Source organism: Condylura cristata, unplaced genomic scaffold, assembly GCF_000260355.1.
Source record: "Condylura cristata isolate star-nosed mole 26May11 unplaced genomic scaffold, ConCri1.0 scaffold00004, whole genome shotgun sequence".
NCBI lineage: Eukaryota > Metazoa > Chordata > Mammalia > Eulipotyphla > Talpidae > Condylura > Condylura cristata.
This window is the reverse complement of record NW_004567105.1, coordinates 36,576,227-36,601,528: the sequence shown is the minus strand read 5'-3', so window position 1 is coordinate 36,601,528 and position 25,302 is coordinate 36,576,227. Positions and strand designations below refer to the sequence as shown.

The 25,302-nt window shown below is 46.5% G+C and overlaps 1 protein-coding gene across 3 annotated transcripts in view; it reads right to left on the bottom strand.

Moving 5' to 3' along the window:
- Positions 1-5,787: 5,787 nt before the first annotated feature.
- IPO8 (importin 8) overlaps positions 5,788-25,302 on the bottom strand; it is a 52,020-nt gene continuing 32,505 nt past the window's right edge. For all 3 annotated transcript variants that reach the window (XM_004675937.2, XM_012720501.1, XM_012720502.1), the window contains 8 exons: positions 23,905-24,030; positions 23,260-23,357; positions 19,292-19,387; positions 15,942-16,162; positions 13,970-14,175; positions 10,527-10,727; positions 8,550-8,666; positions 5,788-7,662 (listed from right to left, as the gene is read on the bottom strand). In XM_004675937.2, the coding sequence (XP_004675994.1) occupies positions 7,565-7,662; positions 8,550-8,666; positions 10,527-10,727; positions 13,970-14,175; positions 15,942-16,162; positions 19,292-19,387; positions 23,260-23,357; positions 23,905-24,030 (1,163 nt within the window). In that variant the 3' untranslated portion in view covers positions 5,788-7,564. The remainder of the gene's footprint in view (positions 7,663-8,549; positions 8,667-10,526; positions 10,728-13,969; positions 14,176-15,941; positions 16,163-19,291; positions 19,388-23,259; positions 23,358-23,904; positions 24,031-25,302) is intronic.

Below are 25,302 nucleotides of genomic sequence, written 5' to 3'. Positions count from 1 at the left end.
AACCTGATGCTTATACTGGACTCCCCCAACAACCAGGTTTCCTGCCTTATATTAGGGTCAGCTGATTATCTACATGAACACTTGCTGAAACCTCCAGTCTCTTTGCCACCTCTGGTTACATATTTGCAAGACCTGGGGATTGCAAGTAGTTGGCTGACTCTGGTCAACTAACTTTTTCAGTCTGGGTTGAAAGCGCTGAGGCTGGTCAGATGCTAGCACTCCAGAGACCAGGCCACCCACTTGCTTAACTTCACAGACTTGGCAACTGCCAACCATGTCCCTCACAAGGGCCAGTGAGCAGAGGTGGGTCGAAGAACCCCCTGGAAGGAGGTGCACAGGGTGAAGACTGCCACCAAAGACAACGCCCAGATGGACTGCTCATGCAGGCCATGTTCCCACTCGGGCAGACCCCCTTCTTGGGGAAACACACACTCCCTATGGTGTCCATCTAGGTTAACAGCCAGCTTCGTGTGAAAACATACCAGCCTGGATGCCACCTAAGGCACGACCATGCCGCCACAATGGGGATCCCTGCCCACTGGATTGTGGCATCACCACTGGAAACCATGTGACGCAGGCTGCAGGTTTGGGCAGGACCCATGTGCCATCAATTCCACCAAAAATGCCCCCTCTTCAATGCAAAAGGCTGACAGACTATGAAAAAATGCTCAACATCACATAATCAGGAAAATGCAAATCAAAACCAGCAGGAGATCCGACCACACACCTGTAGGAATAGCCCATATTTAAAAGACTGGCAACAACAAAATGCTGGTGCGAACTCAGAGAAAAAGGAACTCTCCTACACTGCAGGTGGGGATGCAAACTGGTCCAGCCGCTATGGAAAGTTGTGTGGAGGTTCCTCTAGCAGGTTAGGGAGCTGGCTGGTGAGGGCTGGCTGCAAGCTGCCTGGCACAGGCTTGTAAAGCAGCAAACTGAGGTTGGATGCTGGAGGGAGCAGAAAGCTAACGAGGAAAAGGCTGCCCACCACTGTGAGCTTGCAGGCAGAGGCTGATGACCACAAGAGGCAGTAGCTTGCAATGACTTCACACTTCTGGGTGGCAGTGGGGCAATAAGGCAAAAGGAAGTAGTGGAAAAGCAGTGGGGAAAGACGCCATGAGAGATTATAAAAGCAGAACCCTCTCCTGCTGTCAGGAGTCTCTCTTGCAATAAACTTGAGCTTGCTAATTTCTGTCCATGTGTCAGTGATTATTCCTAAATCACTTAACACAAGAGCCCAGCTGATCAGCACATTTACTACAACTCTACTTGCAATAGCCAAGATATGAAAACAACCCAAAGGCCCCCAAATAGATGAGTGGATCAAACCATTCCTGCTGAATACTATTCAGCAATCAAAAAGATAAAATTTATGCCATTTGCAGAAATATGGATGGAGCTGGATAGGCTGATGCTCAGTGATTAGCCAGACGGGAAAAGGAAAATATCATATGGGTCTGTCTTATTGGAAGAATACAGAGAACCAAAAAAAAAGGATAGGGGGGAAAAACTTGCAGGCAAACCACAGATCTGAGGCATCCAGCAGGGGTGGGGAAAGGAGAGGGTCGAGAACAGTGGTGGGAAGAACACAGGGGACTGTGGTGATGGTCATCAGTGACATGGTAGTGGACAAGCTATGGGAACAACACCTGAGGGAAGAAACCAAACAGTTTCCAAAAATGAACGATGTAAGAAAATAAAAATAAACAATAGTCTTCATAGAAAAAAAAAAAACTTAAGTTCCCTCTTCAAAACAGAAGTGCACAACTGCTAGGGCAACGAGCCGGCTTCTCCTTACCTCCACTAAGTGTGTATCCAGTAAATATTTAAATACCACTTGCTGCGAAGGGAGATCAAATTATTCATCTTTGGCTCTTTGCTTGAGGGCATGTGAGTAGCTCCCTCCTCAGAAACCTCTCCTCAGCCAGAGCAGCATGGATGGGCCCGGACCCCTGACCAAAAAACCCACCAGCTCCCACCAAGTACCACACGTACCTCAGCTGAGGCGCCCTCCCAGGAGAGCCAAAAGGAAATGACAGGGCTCCAAAGAAAAAGCGCGGAAGACGCAGGGAAACGCACGCCGCTTGCACAGAGAGAAGACCCGGGAGAACGCAGAGCGCCTGCGCAGTGCGGGAACCTGGACTCAACGCGTGTCCTGAGGAAAGGCACGCGACGGGGTCGCAGAGCGCCTGCGCAGGACTGGAATCTGTATACCCCCCCCCTCCCAGGTGAGCAGAAACCCAGTGTCAGCCCCGAGGGCCCTGGAGCCTTTACCTAGGAGACCCATGGGGGTCTGCCTGTCCTAAAAGCCCAGTGGGCTAAGGCCCACTTAGAAATCAGGCTGAGGCCCTCCCTGATGGCGCAGCGGGTTAAAGCACAGCACTGAGAAGCTTAAGCCACTTCTGCATGAGTTCCATTCCCGCCTGCCCGGGAGGTGACCACATGGCGTGGCAGACCTCTCCTGACCAGCCTGCTGCTCCCCTCAGCAATGTGCTTCCTCGATCTGTCTGTTCTGCTCCCCACTCTGTCTCTGGTGAAACCTTTTGCCGCCCCTGAGCCTCTGGCCTGTACCCCAGTTCTGTATGCACAAATAAATAAATCTTTTTAAAAAAGAAAGAAATCAGGGTGAGACCTGTGAACCTTAGAAGCTATTGCCTGGTCTTAAGCTCTCGGGTTAGAGATAAAATCAAGACTTGTATTTTTATATTAAAGATTTAACAATGTATTTATGTATACAGGAATTGGGGTGAGGGCCAGAGGTGCAGTGGTGAGAGTGAATGCTCTCCTGTTCTCTGGAGAAAACAGGCTGATCAACTGAAATACACTGCTGAGGACAGCAGCAGAGGAGACAGGCAAGGTTTGCTGCACCATGTGGGTCAGCTCCCTCACCAGGATCTAACTCAGGCTGCAGCACCTGTGATAGCCTAAAAGCGCCAAGAGCTGAGATTTAACTCCTATGCCAACCTGGGAAGCCCAGGATTTGCATGGGTGACAACTTGGAGAAATAGGAACTCTCACTTACTGTAGGTGGTAACGTAAATTGCTGTGGCTTCTGTAGAGAACCATATGGAGGGGCTGCCATAAATTGAAAATGGAGATACCACATGATCCAGCAAGACCAGCACTAGTATTCGCCAAAGACTATGAGAACATTCATACAAAAAGACTTATGCAGCCCTGTGTGCACAGCAGCCTTACCCACAATAACCAAGACAAGTAAACAACCAAATGTCCACCGACAGATGACTAGAAAAAGAAATTGTGGACTATATACTCTGTGGAATACTACTCGACTATTTAAAAAGACAAAATAGTGCCATTTGGGACAAAATGGATTGATTTTGAGGCGATTATATAAATGAAGTTAGTGAAAAAACACAAGATGATTACCAAATGGTTTCTCTCATTTCTGGAATCCAAATAACCAAAGAACATAAATTAGAAAAATGACAGAAATAATTTAGATTCTGCAAAAATTCTGTGGTCACCTGGTGAGAAGGGAGATATGGGTAACTGGCACAGAAGCTTTGGTGGAGAGTGAGCGAGGCCCGTGCACACATTGCGGGGGAAGGAGTTGTACAGGTGATATACATATGGTGTGTAATCAAAAGGGAAATTAATGAAACCTGATTGCAAAAAATATTTTCTCATCAAAAAAGAGAAAAACCACTCTGCCCATTGTGCTGGTGTGACCTGAAGAAGCAACTGTTGACTCTGAACCTGAGCCTGAGGAGAAGTCCAACAGGAGAGAGGGCCTAGGACCAACCTGGAAGAACCAGGTATGCAGTGAATACCTGATGAGAGAATGAAACTAGGTAGAGGAGAATGAAACTGTAAGGAGAAAAGAACAGCCCAGAGTTAGGAGAAATGGATGCTTTGTCATGAAAATGAAAGGAAGAGAGGTCAGGACTTGAGAGATGGTTATCAGCAGGGCCCACGTGACAGACAAACCCTTACCTTCCACAGAATGTGTCTACTGCAGCTGCTGCAAACTTCTCTCTTCCAGAAGCCAGGTGCCTCCACAGAAACTCATTACCTGTCAGATATTCAAGCACCAAGCTCCTTGGCAGAACCTCAAATGCCCATTCATTCATTTGTTCACATTAACCCTGCTTGGCACCAAGAGGCAGGGTTTATAAAGAAAACATGCACAGAGGGCCCTCCCTGGTGGCACAGCGGGTTAAAGCACAGCACTACAAGCTAGCCACAGCCACTTGAGTGCAGGTTCCACCCCCAGCCCCAGAGGGGGCAGACTGCTCCTGACCTGCCCCACTGTTGCTCCCCTCAGCAGTATATATCCGCAGTATACATTGTTCATCTGCCTGTTCTGCTCCCCCACTCTGTCTCTGGTGAATCCTCTCACCACCCCTGTACTTCTGGCCTGTACCCCAGCTCTGTATGCATAAATAAAACCTTAAAAAAGAAACATGTACAGGATACTGAGAGCAAAGCCTCTGCCCCCAAACTTAGACCCAAAGGCGTGGGCAATTAGACAAAACAGAATAAGCAAACATGCTGTGGAAGAGAGGGGAGAAGTGAACTCTGGCCAGAGATGATCCACTTTGCAGGAAATCTAACTCATTGTGTACACGTGTGTGTGCATTCGTGCACTGTAAGGAGAGGCCCAGGGGTGTCAACTTGTCTGGAATCAGAAAACAGGGAAATGCAGATGTTCCCAGGAGAGGACTACAAAGGAAGAGAAACCAAGGGCACTGACCTCGCTCTGAACTGGAGGAGCTGAGCTGGGAGCCATGGCCACTAATGAGAGGGGACCAGGCAGCCTTGTCATCATGCCCAGGGAACCCCTTGTGAGACGTGTCTCTGGTCACTCCTGCTCCTGGTATCCCTAACACTTTGGGAAACCTCCAGTTTCTATGAAATCTTGTTGTCAAGTTGGCTGCCCTGCTCTATGCTTACTCACTAGCCCCTGGACAGTAGGCCACTCCACACCCTCTCTACAGTGCATGTCCCCTCTGTCCTCTGCCTCCATGGCTATCTGGCCATGCCAGACCAGCCACTGCTCCTGTCGCGCGCAGGCCTGTCTCCTGCAGTTACCCTTGAGTCTGTTGTTTCTCCAAAAGAGCGGTCTAACCCATTCAAACCTGTGTTCTGACTGTGTGGCCATAACTACTAGCACACTGACCAGAGGATTCCAAGGCACGCTGTAGTTGCCATCTCAGTGGAGAGGAAAGGGACGGCAAGAATTACCAATTTAAAGCATGTCTGAAATTATTCTACGGAAGAGGTGCATGCTCCCACACTTCTGCAAGTCTCGGGCCCCCTTCACCTCCCCTAGGGCCTTATTACAGTTCTCCATCTCCTTGGCTGAACAGACATCTGAGCTATTATTCACTATATTAACGAAGTGGCACCAGTTTAAGTGATTTTTAATCTTGGGAATGTTTGCTGATTAACAATTTACTGTCAGTATGGTTCAACATAAATTAGCAGTGGGGTAGACGGATCTAACTGTTCTGTTAGGTGAGTATTTGGAGGAAGCACCTAGAGAAAATTCCTCCAGTCACGGATGGAGAATATAAGCTGCAGACATTTCACAGTCCAGAGACTGGGCTGCTCCTGACTTGATGGTAACCCGCCAGAAGCCTCCAGTGCAGTCCCCGAGGTGGCCCGTCCAGTGCTGACATGCTGCTGCAGCTCTCCTCTGCACCTCCTGGCCTGTGGACAGGCCCCCGCAGCCCTGCCTTAGGCTGCTCCTCAAGGCAGGGTGGTCACCTGCCCCAAGCATCGCCACCTCTCGGGAAGCATTGCACACAGAAGAGTCCTGGGTTCTGGAGTCAGTCCGCATTTATTTTACAGTACATTCATGTAAGTTCCTGCATTTCCAAGGTAACCAGATCATATTTGGGTTAGCACTGCTGGTAACAAATGATATGACTACCCTGGCTTCAAAAACAAGACAGGATGATGCCCCTTCACACTTCCCTTTCGTGCTGCAGCAGACAGCCCACTGTGAAGGCATGTTGGGTGTGTTAAAATGAAACCCTTTGGGACATGGAGAGGATAAAAAGAGTCTCAAAGCTCAAAATCTCTAAAATTCCCGCCAGTGCCATCCTCACCGCCTTTGGCACATTCAGTGTTGTCACCCTGGGAAGAGGCGAGCGGGGGCTGTGTAACTCAGAAACCCATGGCTTCTGAGGATACTTCCATAAGGACAGCTTAAATAACTTAGAATTCTTGAAACAGGTTGTATCCACAAGGGAGGGTTTTGGAGGAAGCACCTAGAGAAAATTCCTCCAGTCACGGATGGAGAATATAAGCTGCAGACATTTCACAAAAATGGAAAACTGTATCATATCCAGTGACATGCGAAGTCCTGAAAATACACTCTTCACTTTACTGAATGAAAACGAGCTCCGTGGTCTGGTCTTGACTTGGTTCAGAAAACAGCCATAACTTCCACCTGCAACAGGTCTTACAAGTCCTCTCATACACTGCCATGTAAGACAGCTGATGACCAGTGTCCCCAGCCCTTGAAAGATGCAAGAGCTACACCAAGCTGTAAGAAAGACTGGGCTGCTCTTGGTGAAAATGTAGGTGTGTGAGAAAGCCAGAAGCTAAATCTATTGAGTCTTTTCCCTAGTTTAAAAAATAGATACATTAGAAAATGCTTTGGACCAGGGCCCAACCAAGCTGGAATGGTAAGTTCTTGCACATGGGCGCCCCAGCATGCCCCTGCAGCACTTCCCCTACAGCTTCCTGTGCTTTAGTGTCATCCACAGTCAACTGTGTATCTAAGTACGTGATTCAGAATATGCTCGGGCTCATTGTTAATTCCAGTGACTAGAGAGCCCTGACACCTGCTTCCATCCCACATTTGAGTCCTGACCTTATGGGGGGCCATGCTTGAAATCAATCTGCAGATCTGCAGACCCCCTTCAGGGGGTGAACAATACTATAGGAGAGGGAATAAAACCCTACTTGGGAAAGCCATAAAACAGCTTATAGAAAACCAGAGCCAGTGCATATTTTCCAAACCCTGAAGAACACCCCCAGCAGCAAGGGGAGGAGGCGGGGAGACAAGGGAAGCAGGGACGTTTTTGAAACCAGAGTGATTTGTCATAACTGCCTGACAGTAAACTCACATAGTAAAATGCAGTATAGGTCAACATAGAGCCAAGGTTTTCATTATATCTAGAAATATGTTTTATGCGTTAAAAAAAATTCCAATGCACTCCAAAAAAATGTTTCAGATAATTCATGTACAACAGAAGGCACTGTTATCCGCATAAATCCATGATTTTGCATGGCCAAACCTGAGACGCACTTGTCAGTCCGCCCTCTGAGCCCCTCGTCAGTCTTTGGAACACATGGTTTGTTCTCTGCAGTCCAATGATCTTCTTAACGTCAAACATTACAGTAGCTGCTTAAAATATATATTTCAGGGTGAGAAGGGCCCAAGGGGAAGGGAAGAGTGGGTAAAAATGCCGCCTCCAGCTAGGCGGCACTGGCACAGCGGGAGGGCTCAACAGCAGCCCCGATGCTCCCTTGACCCGCGTCCCTGCGGTGTGAAGGAGAGGTGACCTGGCCAGGCGCGTTTCCTTCCTCAGTTGTCGCTGGGCAGAGTCCCAAAGTTAAACGCAGAGAGAATGCCTTTGTTTTCAAACGTGAAGCCTCCCTGTTCTTCAATCTTCTTCTTCGCCTCTAGCATTTGCCAAAAGAAGGAAGGGGGAATGGATTTAAGGTGACAAAGTTGGAAATAACCTCTAAGGAGTCAAATTCCTGATGTGGGGCACTAGGAGGTGGCACTTGTCAGGGGGCAGAAATTACTCTGCCCCGCTGAACATTAGCCTCTAACAGACCCATGTCTGTGGGGAGTTCTATCCTCTACCTCAGAAAAACTGTCAGCTAAAAACGAGCAAAATGAAAACGAGTCTCAAAGCTAGTTCCGCTAGCCCAGTGGCCCTCCTGGGGGCCACCCAGAGCCAGTGTGGGCTGTGGTCTGAGTCTGTGCAGAAGAGCCTCGGTTTTTACCTGTGGGGCCTGTGCCGGGGTGTCTTCCACTGAACAATGTCATTCCCCACTCTTTGCAACTAATTTTCTAGGCGAGACCATCACAAAATGTGCATAGCTTAATTTTTCCAGTTCAAAAGCTGCCATCAGTGAGCATCATATCTAATCTCTGGGAACACAAGTTGCTTGGGAGAATTCACAGTGGCCAGTGGGTCTTCACAGTTAAGAGCAACTGACTCTCTGTCCCTCAGCCAGATGCCTTCCAGCCCTGTGTCCCCCTGCAGCTCTGGATGAGGAAGAGCACCGCCGCAGACAGAGGTGCTCGGGCTTTGCAAAGGCCTCCCAAGAGATTAAAAGATCAGACACAGGGCCTAGGCCTTTGGGGTGAGCGAGCCATAGAGCACACAGGTGCTGATGTTTAAGGCTGCACACCTACTTCAATTTTTAAAAAAAACTAAAAAATCATGAAGTGATGGTAATTTCTTACTGTCCTGAAAGGCTGCCTGTAACATTTAGGGAACAGTATGTGAATGCCAGCAGGCACCCTGGCCAGGCCCCTAGGGATACTAGCAGCTGACCTGCCACAGTCCTGCGGTGCTCTGCCAGCGTGTACACCTCCTGCAGCGCCCGCCGCTGGTCCTCACTGAGTGGCGCCATGAGCAGCTGGTACCAGGCAGCATCCCGATTCTGCACAGCTGTGGCAGCATGGGGCCGCGCAGGGAGAAGGAAAGATAAGTCAATGGTTATTATTTCAGAGATTGGCTTGTGGCACAGACAGCAAGAGACCAGTGCCAGGCAAGGTCCACATGGACCAGGGAGGCCCAAGCATCACTCGTCAGCACCACCTTGGGAGCACCCCAAGGTCAGGATCTGCAAGTCCCTCCTTGGCCTCCCGCTGGCCCATCACCATCTCCTTTCTGGAGAGCTACTGTGACAGCTCCCTAAACCCCAGGCCTGGGGTGACTGCTCTCATCTGGACCTCCCAAGCTGCCTGAGCTTCAGCTTCTCCCTGCACCAAGAGCTACAGGTGTTCCTTTGGGCAAAACTGTTCCCTGAACATCCTGGATGATTGTAAAACTTGTCTCTCAATCAAATTCAGCATTTTGCCGTGATCACCCCATAACCAGGGTGTCCTACCAGTTTCCCAGGAGCCACTGTGGTTCCCTCACCTAGATAACCACACCCTGCCATTTCAGGGCCCCCAGCTGTGCTCACCTGCAGCCTCCCCCTACCCCTGGCCACCCTTCCACTTGGGGCGTTATTCTTGAATAAATGGCGCCATCTCCCAGTGCTGGGTTCCTGGGTCCAGTCTCCTTCTGCTCGTTTTGCATAGGTCACCTGATAAGTCCCCTAAAGGAGACAAACACATCCCAACAACTGGCTAACAGCAAAACACCCCGAGGGCAATGGGACAAAGACTGCCTCAGTCCATAAATCCATCTGGTCCTGTATGGTCACTTGACAGACTTAAAATAGCAGTCTCCACCTCTGCATGCAAGGCCAGAAGCCTAACTGCCACATGAGTGGCATCTCACATCCAGAGATCCCAACCAAGACCCACAGCTTCCCTGTTGGTTATGACGACACCATCTGGAGGCATCACCTGGGTCAGGCCCTCCAGTCCCAGCTCCACGGTCAGGGACCCACACTCCCCATGCCAAGGGCCCATTGCACCTGTGGCATTTGTGGCGTACTAGATAATGGCAGCACATTCAACTAGCTCTAATGTGCAGGGACAGCACTTTACATGCAAGGACGTCCACTTTAATATTGCTTGTAATATTAAAAAAATAAAACAAAAACAAGAAATGCTCATTTGTCCATCAGTGGAAATAAGTTAGTTTGATGCAATCAGAGAAAGACTATGTAACTTTGAAAAAACAACTGATATTAAGGAGAATCTTGTGGGGGAAGGTCATAATTTCTTTATAATAATTTTCTAGATATCTTCATTGGTTTTTTTAGTTTTAATTCTGTAAATTTCCCAATTATTGCTTCCATTTTTATACTGGGTTGCTGGCATTGGTTGACACAGGTCTTGTTAACTATAGAGCTTAATTTAAATCTGTGGTGTTTGTGTAACCACTATTTCTCCCAATCTCTGAGTTCTTGAACCACATTCACAGTGTCAGCAAGGTGGTAACTACTCATGTGGTTAAAGCGTCTGGACTGCACTTCCCATGGGGACTGTGAATGCTATTAAGATTACAGTCACAATGTTTAAGCAACGTACGCCAGAGATAAAACTTGAGTCTTTTCTGCAAAAGCAGGTGTCCACGTCCAGGGACTGGACGCGCATTTCAGACGGACGCGGGCTTGGGTCACCTTGGGAGGGAACCTGCAGCCAGCCCGACTCTACAGCCATGGAGGCTGTGGGGCTGGGTGATTCACCATGCATTTCTCTCCAGTTTTGTGTATTTTGGAGAATCTCTATAATAAAAATAAAAGTTTTAGAATCTAAAGTACTATCAGGCAGATCCCAAAACAACTTCTAACGAGAGGAAATGAAGAGAGTCTGGAAAACACATCTGAAGATTCAGGGAGTGAAGACATACTGAGCAGTGCCTGCGTGAAGAACTGATACTCGTCCACACTGCTGTCCAGGTCGAGTGGGGTGCTGAAGCCCTCCAGGGCCGTTTCCTCCAGCACCTCCTCATCCCAGTCCTCCTCCTGCTCCTCCTCCTCACCCCTCCCGGGGTTGGACTGCATGGCCTGAGCGGTCACATTTGTGTCCTCCTCATCACTTGAAATCTCCTCTGCAAACCCATGGAAGAGTTGAAAGAAGTCAAAACACATACAGTAAAATATGAAATTCCATAAAACAAAAATCAGGCAATGTCAGTCAGGAAATGAAAAAACTACCCCGTAATTTTACGTAGTCATTAGTCCTATCCACAGTGCAGTTTGCTAAACTGGATATGACTTTGTTCTCCTGTGTCTCCTCCTCTAGGCCTGCATCCAGGACCTGGGTGAGCTGACTGCTGCTTTGCTGCAGCTGCTGCATACTCGCATAAAAGTACTATTTAGCCACAGACTCCAGGATGAACGTTTTTGTTGAAAAAGACCTAACGTGATTGTGCGATCAGTGCATGTGCTTTAAACATCAATGACTCCCACTGAGAATCTGGGCCTCTCTACAACTAATAGGGCTGATAACTGCTCAGAAATGGTGAGGTGAAGAGGTCATTTCTGCTACTAGAAACAAAAAATATTCAGAAATGTAAAGGAAAAGTAAAGCAGCTGTGAAGGCTGAGAAGCTAAGCGCTGAGCTGTGCAGCGCCCTGGCTTCTCTATCTATTTGCAGTGCTGCTCTGTGCCAAGCAGTTAGGTCAGTGCTGCCGATAACCAGGAGGCAGTAAGCACAAAGCCCAGCTACAAGGAAAAGCTGCAGTGAAGCCACAGTAGGCAATACTCATGCAAAATTAGTCTACAAAACATAGAGTGCCTGGATTAAACTGCAGGTCATTTTAGGGATAAGACAAGAAACTATAGTTTTGACCACTGAGATGAGTGTGTGTGTAAACCACAAAGGTATAATCACAAAGTCAACAAGTGTGGGAACTGGGATTATTGCGTGCCTCAACTGTTCTGTGTCTTTGCCTTGATTATTCTTTGCTTTGACTATTTTGTGCCTCTCAGTATACAGAAATAGGGAAAATTTGCGATAAGAAGCCTCTCAGGGCAAAAGTTCTGATATGAGGACCTATAAATGCTGAAAAGATCATATACAGAAATAGGGCAAGTTTGAGATGGGGAACTGCTCTGGCAAAAGCTCTGCTGAGCAGCTCTATACATGCTGAAAACAGCACGTGCAGAAACTGCAATCAGTGTCTCGGTTAGAGGAGCACAAACACTGAAGTTTCCTTGACTTTTTCCTTCTTCCCAGCCCTGCCTGGGGCCAGCTGCTTGCACAACCCCTACACACTTGTGCATTCCCCCTTTGCCCGCCTGCTTCTTTGATCTTCTTATTTTCTGTCTGATTCTAAATAAAAATGAGACTGCCCTTGGAGCTAGGCTGCATTTTCTTGGTGCCATTCCTCTAGGCTCCTCGCTGCTCTGGAGATGGACTCTGAGTGATCCTTTTTCATCCCACATATGTCGTAACGAGACAAGCAAGAAATACCTTTGCTCATCAATCATTCTATACTTCAGTAAGAAATTCAGGGGAATCTGGGATTTTGCTAGAAAAATTTCCCCCATGTCATATAAATTACAAGCCAATGAAGAACAAGCAAAGTAAGATGTTAGAAAATATAAGACACTGAAAAAGGAACTCTGTAATTGTTGGTACATACTCAGCCAAAAAAACAAACAAACCCTCCAGTTATATGGAATTGAAACATAAACAGAACACAGTAAGTTAGGGCTTGGAGACGAGCAGCCCATGTGCTGCACAAACTGAGGTGAGGCAGAACGGCCTGACACCACACGTGCTGAGGACATAGAATTTAGCATGGAACATATCCTTTCCAAGCAAAGTCTGATTTTTCTCGGTTAAGGAAGCCTCTAGTTTTTTGTTGTTGTTGATTTAAGATTTATTTATTTGTTCATACAGAACTGGGGTACAGGCCAGAGGTGCAGGGCGGTGAGAGGATTCACCAGAGACATAGTGGGGAGCAGAACAGGCAGATCGATGAAGTATACTGCTGAGGGGAGCAGTGGGCGGGTCAAGAGAGGTCTGCTGCACCATGTGGGTCACCTCTGGGGCGGGGATTGAACTCACTAAAGTGGCTTTAGCTTCTTAGTGCTGTGCTTTAACCCGCTGCACCACCAGAGAGGGCCCAGGAAGCCTCTGTTTTTAACCAAATAACAAAAACACTTCCCTTGGAGTTGGATAATGTTATTTCCTGGCCCTACCAGAAAACTTTACATCATTAAATAAAATAGAGAACTAATAGGCTTGACTCTGACCATCTTACTGTAGCACTCAATGTTGCAACTCTCATTTAGGTGCTTTATTTGAAAAGTTTAATATAGTAACCACAACTGTCTTCCAAGTCAAGTTTCTGATGATGAGTCTGCTAAGAACCATCTTTTAAACATCAGGCTCTCCTAGTAACCTGTTCTCTGGAGCTAGCTGTCTCAACCTGACAGGTTACTTCACTTACAGCTGTGATCTGCACAGATAAGAACATGAAATATTGGGTGACGCATCATCAAGGCCACTTCATTCCATTGTAAATGTACTTCCCAGGGAATGACAATATGCATCAGACTCAAAAAATCTATCATGGGCCCTCCCTGGTGGTGCAGCGGGTTAAAGCACAACACTGAGAATCTAAAGCCACTTCCGCATGAGTTCGATCCCCACCTGCCCCGGAGGTGACCACATGGCACAGCAGACCTCTCCTGACCTGCCCGCTGCTCCCCTCAGCAGTGTACTTCGTCGATCTGCCTGTTCTGCTCCCCACTCTGTCTCTGGTGAAGCCCCTCACCACCCCTGAGCCTCTGGCCTGCACCCCAGCTCTGTATGCACAAATAAATAAAACTTTAAAAAAAAAAAAATCTATCATGTAGGGCCCTCCCTGGTGGCGCAGTGGGTTAAAGCGCAGCACCTAGAAGCTAAAGCCACTTCAGCATAAGTCCAAACCCAGTCCCTGAGGTGACCCACATAGCGTGGCAGCCCTCTCCTGACCCGCCCACTGCTCCCCTCAGCAGTGTACTTCGTCAGCTGGCCTGTTCTGCTCCCCACTCTGTCTCTGGTGAAGCCTCTCACCGCCCCTGCACTTCTGGCCTATACCCCAATTCTATATGCATAAATAAATAACTTTTTAAACAAACAAACAAAAATTATCATTTAAGTGTCAAATAGTTAACAAATCTAAATTTACCCCATGTGATATAACTAACACAGCCAAATCCAAAATATTTGTGAAATGTGCAATGTGTGGAAAAGAAAACAAATCTGTCTACTGACTCTGAATAGACTGAAATTCAAAGAGAATGCGTTTTCACATCAAGATCAGTGCTAGCATCCACTGCAAGCAGACCGAGTTACCGTTTTCTTCCACGTCGGCTTTCTCTACCTTGGTGCGATCTTCCCGGGTCCCCAGCTGTCTGGTAGCACAGACCTGCTTAAGGCCAAGGAAGAGGAACAGGACAGAGGGCACGATTTGCCCTGCCACGGCATCGACCGCAGGAGGGCGGTTCTGCAGTCCCAGGAGGATGCTCAGGCCGATGATGCACATCTTCCGGTCGTGATGCCTGCCCATCCCAGAGGAGACAAGACGTGCAGTGAGACAGAGGACACATATGGTAATAACTACAGAAAGGAGCATCCAGGGGCACTCTCAAGGTGGCACATGACATTTCTGCTGTGGTGCCCCTGTGCTGCATGAAGTCCACAGCAATCTAGACATCACCAGAGGCCAAAGGAAGTCTACAATTATGATAAACCTTGATACTGTATCAAATTGTGATTAACAAAAGTTGTATATCTGGGAATTGGAACAAGGAGCCTTACTAAAACAGGAATATCTGTATTTGACAGCATAAAATTCTTATCAGACAGAAGAAGGAAGAGTACCTTCAACTCTGGCTCCATTCACTTGATCTACAAAGTTTGTGGGCACAGGGACTCTGCACTAACCACCCCCCACCCTATTTCAAAAACTCTGCATAAGCTGAGCAGATTTGCAAGTAAATCTGTGAAACATCTTCTACCGTGGCAAGATAAGAAAAATTCCATTCTGAAGGTAAAAAGTTGGACCAATATATCAATATATGCCACACATTTTCTGCAAAGTGTTTCTTCCAAGTTGTTCACAGTTAAAAAAAATCAAGAATAAAAAAAATTGCTGTATTGGTATCAAGGCTCTTAAAATGGCAGAATGAAGGAAACATTCAGGGAGTCACCCAACCATAAAAATGAGAGCGCAGGTGATGAGACCATATGACTTGCTGCTGCTGTTTCCTGCAGGGTCACTGGAACCACAGAAGTGCAGCAGGTAAGTAGGCTGGGGCTGGACCAGGGTGTCCACCAGCACCTGGCTGAGGTCAACCAAGAGGGTGACAGCAGAAAGGGGGCTCCAGTAGGCTGCCCTAGGCATGTCCAACCTAACAACTGGCTGCCCACCTTTGGGGAACTGCTGAGTGATACCAATGAAGAAACATCTGTGAAGGCCCCAGCCTGTACTCACTGGCCTGTCCACTTTGTCACAGATAACATTAGGCACAAGTTAAAGTATGTTGTTCCCTTCAAGGCTTTTATGAAAAATCTATGTCAGGACAAACTCCAGACCCCTACAAGCAGAATGAGACCACCACCGTGTGTGACAACCCCCCACCATGCCTGCCCCACCACCCTCACGGCACTTAGCAGTGCCCACCTACATCCTTTCCATGCCGCCTTGTAAATCTGTAAGTGAGCACTAGCTCCTTCTGGTGTTTCCAGCAAGTCAATTGTCAGTCTAGTTCAAGTGCTAGGTGACACAGTCTCCAGCCTGTGTGGGGTGGCTTGAGTGGGCCAAGGCATGAGGCTGCCAGGAGGACTCCCACTTCCCTGAGTTTGAAAATGAGGTAAGAGCTTCCCACAAGGCCAAGCTCTCCTCCCAGGGGGCAGCTGGGCCAAGACGACCTCCTCCTCACTCGCCTCTGACCGCTGGTGCTCTGAGATCTGCTGGGAGTTTACTATCCGAGATGGTGTGCTGGGCCTTCACCAGCACCTTCCTGACAAAGGGGCCCGTTTAGAACATTTCTACCCAGAGAAACTTAATGACCTGGACAGGCACTTCAAGTGAAACCTGGAGAAACACTTCCCCATGAAGTTGGAAATAAACCTGTAAGTCAAAAACAGCCCGTCCTTCACATTAGTTCACACCGTACACAGCCCCAACCCCCCAACACAATGCTAAGAGCACACGGCCGACACCCGGGTATAAGAGCGGCCTGCTGCATTCTGTGATGTGCACATGTCCAGCAGTCCAGTTTTGTGAAACAGAAAAGCAGCATCAAAGCCAAAAGTCACGTACCCAAGAAAACAGTCGGTGTCGTTCATCCACTGGTTTATGAACTGTGCGGTCACAGGCCCGGGATTGTGGGGCAGCTGAATGCTCTCCAGTGTGTGCAGCAGCAGCTCGGGGTTGTAGTAGAGGGCAGCGATGGCCACCTGCAGACACATGGTACGCAGCTCGCTGGTGTTCACCCCTCGGGTCAGCCTCTCCAGGGCCAGCTGGACGAAAAGTGGTATGCACTGGAGGGATGAGGACAGAGAGTCAGCCACACTCAGGGAGAACCGGGGCTTTGCTAGAAAGACGCCCGTTGGTAAAAAGAGTCGTCAACAAGTAAAACACGCCATGACAGAACTTCTGCTTATTTGTCACTTCCTGAATTATTAGGTTTACGTTCTTGTAAAATCTCAGAGGTGACATGGGTAGGAGAAGGCCTTGGAGCAGTCCAGCAAGCCCCCATCCTGCCTCCCCACCCTTTAACCTCACCCACACCTCCCCCTCACCACTGGACCCCCGTCCCCACCCCAACTACACGCAGATCCCACGAGCTGAAGACAGTTCCTGAGAGCTCCTGCTGTAGCAGCAGCAACGACCCAAATGCAGATCAGCCACGTGCAAGGTGACGGGCAAAGGTGGAGATAAAGGAAAGGGCCTGAGAATAAGTATGGCAGGATCAGGATTGCTCTTGAGAAAGAAAATCTTTTTGGTGAGAGAGAGAAGAGAGGACAGCAGACTTATACACTAAAAGAAGACTACCTGACTCCAATTCTAAATCATAATACAAACTAAATACACTACAAGTATTTCCTAATGGTTATTATCAAATGAAAAAAACAGCTTGAAATTATTTGTGTAAAAATAAATAGATCTAATACAAGCTCATTTTAAAATAAAATTTTTTAAAAAATCAAATTTCAGGGGGAGAAAGGATGAACAGGTATAATGGAGGACCTACTCTATAGAAACTACTCTGTAGGATACCAGGATGATGGACACCTGGGATCAGTTTGTCTAGACCCCTAGAAAGCACAAGACCAAGTGAACCCTAATGTGAGGCATGGACTTGGCGGGGGGGGGCAGGTATTGTATGAAGGAAGACTCACACACCAATACCAGGGAACAGCTCCCGTGGGGACGGGGAAAAAGGGGTGGGGGTGGGGGGATACAGCTGCGGGGTATACAGGAAATCTCTACACTTTCCACTCAATTTTGTTGTGAACATAAAATATTCAAAAATCTTAAAAGTATCCATTGAAAGTAAATTTAAAATCGATGTCCCATGTAGAAGTTTAAGAGTTCACTTTATTATTTCCATTAGCAGGAAGAATCACAAACACATTAGGATCAGAGGACTACTAGCTTTGTTTAGGATGATACATTAAATCTAATATGATTATGTGCAGTGCTCCAAGACAGAGGCCTCCTAGGTTAGGGCCCTCCCTGGTGGCACAGCAGGTTAAAGGACAGCACTGCAAGCTGGCTGCAGCAACTTCAGCCAGAGTTTGACCTCCCCACCCTGGAGGTGACCACATGGCGCAGCAGGCCTCTCCTGTCTTGCCCACTGCTCCCCTCAGCAGTGTACTTCGTCGATCTGCCTGTTCTGCTCCCCACTCTGTCTTTGCTGAATCCTCTCACCCGCCCCTGCACCTCTGGCCTGCACCCCAGTTCCGTGTGCACAAATAAATAAACCTTTAAAAAAAGAAAGAGAGAGGCGTAAGTTAACTCTTGATTTCTTCTCCTACTCATTAGAGCATTCAGAGGAGACAGAACACACATACAGGACAGAGGTTACATTAGGAGTTGTTACTATAATCAAACAAGTCCTGTGTAAAGAAAATATAAACTGAAGTTCAAACAGCTCTTTTTCTGATCTCTTAAAAGTAAAGTTTCATTTAACAAATATTCACCACTGCATGCTAAGGTTAAGTCTCAGTGACATCTCTGCTATGGCCTGGGTTTGACTCCCAGCCAGGGAACTAACCCACATGGCACAGCAGACCTCTCCTGTCTGGCCTGCTGCTCCCCTCAGCAGTGGATTTCAGTAGATCTGCCTGTTCTGCTCTCCACTCTGTCTCTGGGAAATCCTCTAGCCCCCTCCCCACCCCCACCACCCGACCTCTGGCCTACACCCCAGTTGTTCTATGCAATAGATAAATAAATAGCCACAAAAACAAATAAAGCAGGTTCCAGTGAAGTCTGAGGAAAGCAGACTTCACTCTTCACTGGCAGCTGAGAAGCATCCAGGCAACTCCTCAGATGTTTGAGCATGGAGTCACTACCACCCAGCATGTGACAGGAGACATGAAAACATGTCCACAGAAAAATTCAAACACAAGTGTTCACACCTTATTCACAGAGGCCAAGAAGTGGAAACAGTGTGTGTGTGTGTGTGTGCACTGACTGACAGACAGGCAGAAGTGACACATCCACACAGTGGAGCCTTCGGCACCAAGAGTAGAGAAGCGAGGATATGGTCCCACGGGAGAGTCTCTCAGACAGGACACTGAGCAGGGAGTCATTCAGGAAGACCCCGTACAACCCCATGATAGGAAAGGTCTAGAACAGGCAGAACCAAGAAAAGGAAATAAGCCGGGGCGTGCTAAGGGGAGATGAGACGATGGGATGATGATGAAATGTCCTGGGCAGATGGAGGGGACCACTGCACCCTCTGTGCGTGTGGCGAAACCCCTGGAGCTTGCACTCCAAAGGCGTGATGGGACGATAGGCGAGTCAGAGCTCAGTAAGACTGCTGTTTGGAAAACATGAAGCAGACATCACTGAACAACAAGAAAACACCAGTTTGGGAAGAATATGTGACCTTTTTTTCCCCAGAAGTTGAACATCATACCACAATAGTATCAAAAGTTGACTTGTCTTGAAAATTTAGAATACATTTTAAATTAGTAGAAAAACTTTTCATTTTTGCATGGTATCGTCATTTTGGGTTAAAAAGAAATGTGGGAGTGCTTAACTTAATCAAAGGGAAAACCTAGAATGGTGGGAACCCAGCTGAACAGAAGCTCGTATACCCACACCTTCATGATGGACTTGCTAGCTTCTTAAACCACTGCAGAATTTTTTGAGTACATCCTTCTCGGCTAGAATACAAGACATGATTTCCAGATAGCTTGGGAGTTTTTCTTTGTCATTTAAATATAATTTGCACCAACAAGCACAAAGTCTTTCTTTTAAATTTTCCATCACTGTATATATAAAATGTTCATCTTCTTTTTTTTCCCTTGACACCAAAGGGGCAGGTTAGTCATAAAAAGTGAAGAAGAAAACACCTGTGCAGACAGGCGGGCAGGAGAGCCCAGAAATTTGAGTTCGTGATGGCATTTCGAGGGCAAGGCTTCCGCACACACACACACCTGATCGATGCCCCTGTCCTTGCACTGGAGAATGATGACCTCAAGGAGCTTGGCCGCGTGACACTCTGCATCTTCTCCAGCATCTCCACACAGGACCTGCGGTGGATACAATCAGATTAGCAGTGAGTGGCCGGACAGAGAATTCAAATGAGTCCACAGGAGGCAAATAGCCATAAAAATCAGGCCTTTAGAATCACAGCTTTGCTTGCTGTCTAAATTTACTTTGCCAACCCAGCAGAGGAAGGTGAAAATAAAGCCCACATATCATTCCTAGCCAGTTTTATTTCTTAGAAGGAAGAATAATTTACTTACTTAACTTTGGATTAACAAAGGAAGTTATATGAGTTAATCATCCTGATAAACAAGCCATCCTCAGACAACAAAACAAAATGAAATTAAAATAAAACAAACTGGGCCCTCCCTGGTGGCCCAGCATTCAGAAGCTAAAGCCACTTCAGCATGAGTTCGATCCCCGCCTACCCTGCAGGTGATCCACATGGCGTGGCAGACCTCTCCTGACCTGCCCGCTGCTCCCCTAAGCAACATACTTCGTCCATCTGCCTATTCTGCTCCCCTCTCTGTTTCTGGTAAATCCTCTCACCGCCCCTGCACCACTAGCCTGTACCCCAGTTCTGGATGCATAAATAAATCTTTAAAAAAAGAAAAAGAAAGAAAACAAACCAGACTTCTGATTTAACAATGAAGCAAACTCTGTGCTATTCTGTTTTTCTGTTCATATACACCTACTTCTCATAATAATAACCATAATTTGGAATTACATACACTTTCATTCCCCACGTGGACTTTATAATTGGGAATACTTTCCATGAACATTACAGCCATTTATGGCTGTGCAGAGACAACAAAGACCAAACTGTCCCCCTGTTGCCGATTCTGTTTTCACTATTATAGCTCTGCAATGTGTGTATTCAGACATAAAATCTGGTTGCCCCTTAAGAAGGTCCCCAAGAGGCTCACAGAAGCATGTTTGTATTAGGTTAAGATGAGGGCCCTCCCTGGTGACACAACGGGTTAAAGCATAGCACAATGAAGCTAGCCACAGCCACTTCAGCACAAGTTCGATCCCCGGTCAGGGGGGGTGAACTACATGGTGCAGCAGACCTCTCCTATCTCACCTGATGCTCCCCTCTACAGTGTACTTAGTTGATCTACCTGTTCTGCTCCCCACTCTGTCTCTGGTGAAACCTCTCACTGCCCCTACACCTCTGGCCTATACCCTAGTTCTATATGCATAAATAAAAACTTTTTTAAAAAATTTATAAAAAAAAAAAGTTAAGATGAAAAAATTTCTAAGTTAAGGATCCAAGCACAAGACATAAGAAAAAGAACAGAATTAACCTAAAGAAATAAAGGTGAGAGACAAACTGCTAAAAATGGAGCTTCCAGATGACCCAGCAATCCCACTCTTAGGTATCTACCCAAAAGACAAAATAACACTGATTCAAAAAGACACCTGCACCCTCATGTTTATTGCTGCTTTATTTACAATTGGAAAAACATGGAAGCAGCACAAATGCCCAAAAGTAAATTAAAAAGTGGATTAAAAAGATGTGGTACATATACACAATGGAATATTATTCAGCGATCAAAAAACAGAAACACGTGCCTTTTGCAGCAACATGGATGAAGCTGGAAGATATCATGCTTACTGAAATAAGCCAGAAAGAAAAGGGAAATACCAGATGGTTTCACACATAGCAGGAGCATAAAGGACCGGGGCTGGGTTGCGGGGGGGGGGCTTGGGGGATTGGGATTAGTGATAATAATGAACAACTATATACCAAAGACAGTTTACGGGGGTGGAGTGGGGAATGGGATCAAAAATGGGTTGTGGGGGTTGCACTGGACTATGGTGATGCCACATGGGTGAACTGATAATGGGAAGCCCACGGGGATTACAACTGAGATGGAAAAGACACAAAATGATGCAAAAATAAACTATTATAATAATAATTTAGAAAGAAATAAAGGTGAGAGAAATGAAAGCTAAAGACAACAAAAGGTAAAAGAGAAAAACCAAAACCAGATTCATTCAGAAAAGGTTTAACAAAGAAGGCAGTTTTTGCCAAAATTATTCTAAAAAGCAATGGAAGTTAAATTTTTAAAAATACCAGGAAAAAAATAGACATAACTACAGATCAAGGCAAGATTAAAAATAAGAGAACACCATGAAGCCTATATTCCTTATATATTTGAAAACTTAGATGAACTGAATAATTTCATAGAAAAACAGAACTTATAGAAAAATGACTTCAAAGGAAGTTCCCAATAAAGGTGACATATTGAACACTCTCATTTATTTAATTTTAGTCCTTTCCACAGGGGCATTAAAGTGGTACAGTAAGACTGTGCAGGTGAACACCTGAACAGTGAAGAGAGACGACCACACACCTGTGGACCACGGCAGCTGGGGTATGAGCCAGATGCCAGCACCGCTCACACGAGGACCCCTCAACAGTACCCAAGCATGTGTGGGTTCAGGAAAAAAAACCCAGTCTGCCCTGTATATGTGCGCCCCGACTTTGAGAGCAGGTTAACCAGGCACCTGCTCCCGGAGCTGTATGGCACAGAGAGAACGGTCACTCCCTTTGCCCAAACTCCATTTCCTTGCTTGTTTTGTTTTTCCTTCCAAAGGGGAAGACACAAATTATTTCACAGTAAACTTAAACACGGGCTCTGGCACTGGGCACCTGGCTCAGATCCGACTCAACCCACATTAGCTCTGAGACAGAGGGTGATTCACTAACCATGGGGCACCAGGCAAGAGACTGTGCCCCCAGCTCCTTTCTGACAAAAAGGTGGTCCTTCACGGCATTGTCAAGTCTAAATAATACACAGTAAGTTCTGCAGAGACAACTGGCATTTGGTGAGAGTTCAACACACACTAGCTGTTAATAAAAGCATTAAGAAATACCTTTAGTGACTTGGTAAGTGCTAGGACATCACTCTTACTCTGCCCCCCATAATGTGGAGCAGCCGTGCATGATGGAGGGACTCTGGGGCTGTCAGGCTCTCCACTACCACCTTCCCTCACTAGCAGCTCCCTGACACGGGTAATGCAGGGAGTAACCCAAGAACTACAAGTGGTCAGGTTCTATTTAACAGACCCAAGTGAGTGTCTACTCTTCTGTCCTTCCTTTACACGTCTCCCAGGCATGGAGACCGCAAGTGGGATCAGCCCAGACCCCATGGGCAAGACATGGAGGGGCTGACGCACACCCTTCCCCAGACAGACTGCACACCCACTCTCACTATCAGCTCCAAGGTTTTCTGGTTATGTGAACTTTTAACTCTGCCAGCTTTAGGCAGCTGTTTATATTATAATCATTCATAATATTGCCTCCATTTATATGAATTGATTATATTATGTGTATGCATCTAGGCACAGAAGGAAGAAAAAAACTAGTCATCAATGATACCAAGATACAGCCAAAGAAAAACCCAGAGCTTATGACAAAGGTGACACAACAGACATACATGGCTGTGTCCACCACCATGTATGCAGCTTATAAACGACCCAGCACTGAGCTAAATGCTGCTGTTTTCCAGTGATTCCAACTTTGTCTTACTCGTGTTCAACTCACCTGAAGCTGATAGCTACTACATATGTTTGATCAAAACAAAAATCAGTGAAAGACAAACCATGTATTCATTTCCTAGCATTTTTCCTTATTCAGCAAGCAAACCTGAATCTTTTTCAAGAACAATTACTGACCCTGAACATTATGAAGTATAGTTACAAAAGTGGGAAACATTTTTAAGCACAATGCATTATATTTATATTTTCAAATCACAATCCCAAGCTAGATTTGAAAATATAAACCAAAAATATGTGTGGACAAAGGCAACACTGAACTAAACACTTAGAGGAACTAGAGGCGTGTCCTCATGTCAGACCCCGAAACGCTGATGAGAGCCATGAGGAAGACAGGCTGGCACACACTCACCTTTCTGCACATTGTGAAGAGTATTTCTAGGTGTTTGGGGCTGGAGAGTAGAGTGTTGGTATCTATTGTCACGTAGTTATGCAGGAGAGGCATCATGTCTGGGGAGAAAGTCAAAATCCCAAAGAGACTTGAGTAACAGAAATAGACATATATTATTCCCATGGAAGCACCCTCATACCACTATCTCCCCTCTCAACCACAAACTGCTACACACCAGAAAGCCTCTCTACAGAGGAGGAGAGATGAAAACTCATCGCTCACTGCTGGAGTTGGCCTCAATTTTCTTCTTTCTCCACAGAGCTCAGCACCGCCTGACACACCACACTTTTTCCTGCTCATCTATGATTCCCTCCCCAGAAAGAAGAGTGGAAATGACAGGGGCTGTCTACGTTGTCTCCGTCCTAGTACAAAGCTGCCACAGGACATGGAATACAGTCAGCGCTTGGCAGACAGATGTTGAATTCAGAGGGGGCCAGCTCTGCAGGCACAAAGGTGGCCACAACTGGCCCGAAAGAGCAGCTTCACTCTATCCACAGGACTGAGATCAACTATTTTCTGGTGAGTGCTAGAACTGGAGTGTTGTGCAAGTCACAGGAAATGCTGTCCAGAAACAACAAGGCAAAGACACGCCTAGTGGAGCCACACCTGTGAAGTACTCAAAGCAGTCCTGCTGGAAGACCTCATACAGGATACCCAGCAGCTGCCACATCTGAGGGGAGACACCATGGCAGGTCAGACTGTATGCCAACGAGAGAATTTCCTCATAGAATTCTGGAAAGACAAGAACGTCCAGTTAGAGGGCCAGCCAACACCACACAGAACAGGGCCACGGCCAGCGACACACACCAGGCCTCTCAGTGCTAACGTCCTCAGTATTCCTGGTCATCAGCATTGCCTCCCTGCACGCCCCCAACAACCCCATAGGGCAAAGCAAAGATCTGCTGTGACTCACCTTACTGGAAACACTGAAATAAAAATGTCTTTGTCGCGATATGGAAAACAGTGTTCACACTTACAAAACTACATTAGAAGTGGGTAAGACTATCCTGCTGCTCTCAGGCCAGAACATTAAATATGAAAAGGACTTTAAAATTATGAAGTCATTAATATTCTTTGGAGTGTTTTATGAAGCCAGGCTGAAATATCTGCCTGTCTCACTTATTTTCACATACTATAGGCTGTACAGAATTTTATTAATTTGTGAAACTTATAAAATATGTATAGTATTTTTTTTCAATTTACTTTAAGACAATTATACCCAAGCAGGGGAGTTCAAACAAAGGAAAGCACATATTTATTATTACCCTCAATCAAAAGGAAATTGCACATAAATATACAACACAAGTTGTTTATATACTTTCTGTCTCTATGGGATTTCTATTTTATATGTATGAATACAGCATCATAACATGTGTATCCATCTGCACGTAGACACTCAAGCATTACCACCCACACTAGACCTGGTAGCTGGAGTTACAGTGATTGGGTGGACAAGGATCTGGAGCAGGGTCCTACTTCTCCTCCACCTCTCTCTGGGCCTGCGCTTTCGGCTTTGTCTCCTGGGAAGGCCCCCGTCTACCACCTACCTCCTCCAGCATCAAGGGCTGAGAGCTCCCATGTCAGGCACCACCACAAATAACCGAAAAATACCACAATTCTGAGAAGACACATACCTACCATTTCACATTTTTCAATCCCACATTAACATAACCACCTTAGCAACATTCCAGTTTATCGCTTAAAAAAATGTGAACTATAAAATTCTGTCCCTTAGAAATTGCACAAACAAAACTTTTAATTGGATGTATTAAGTTTGCATGAAAATAAAGATAACCTCTAATTGTAGAAAGTATATCAAAAATATGAAAAGAATGCAAACTTCTCTTTCTCAAAACTGTCCAGGTTGTTGAATCTCAAGGGCTGAAAACACAGTTGAAGTTCATGAAATCTTTAAAAATTCTGTTTATGGCTCTCCGTGGCAGCACAATGGGATGAAGCACAGCACTATGAAGCTAGCCAGAGCCACTTTGGCACGAGTTCTAT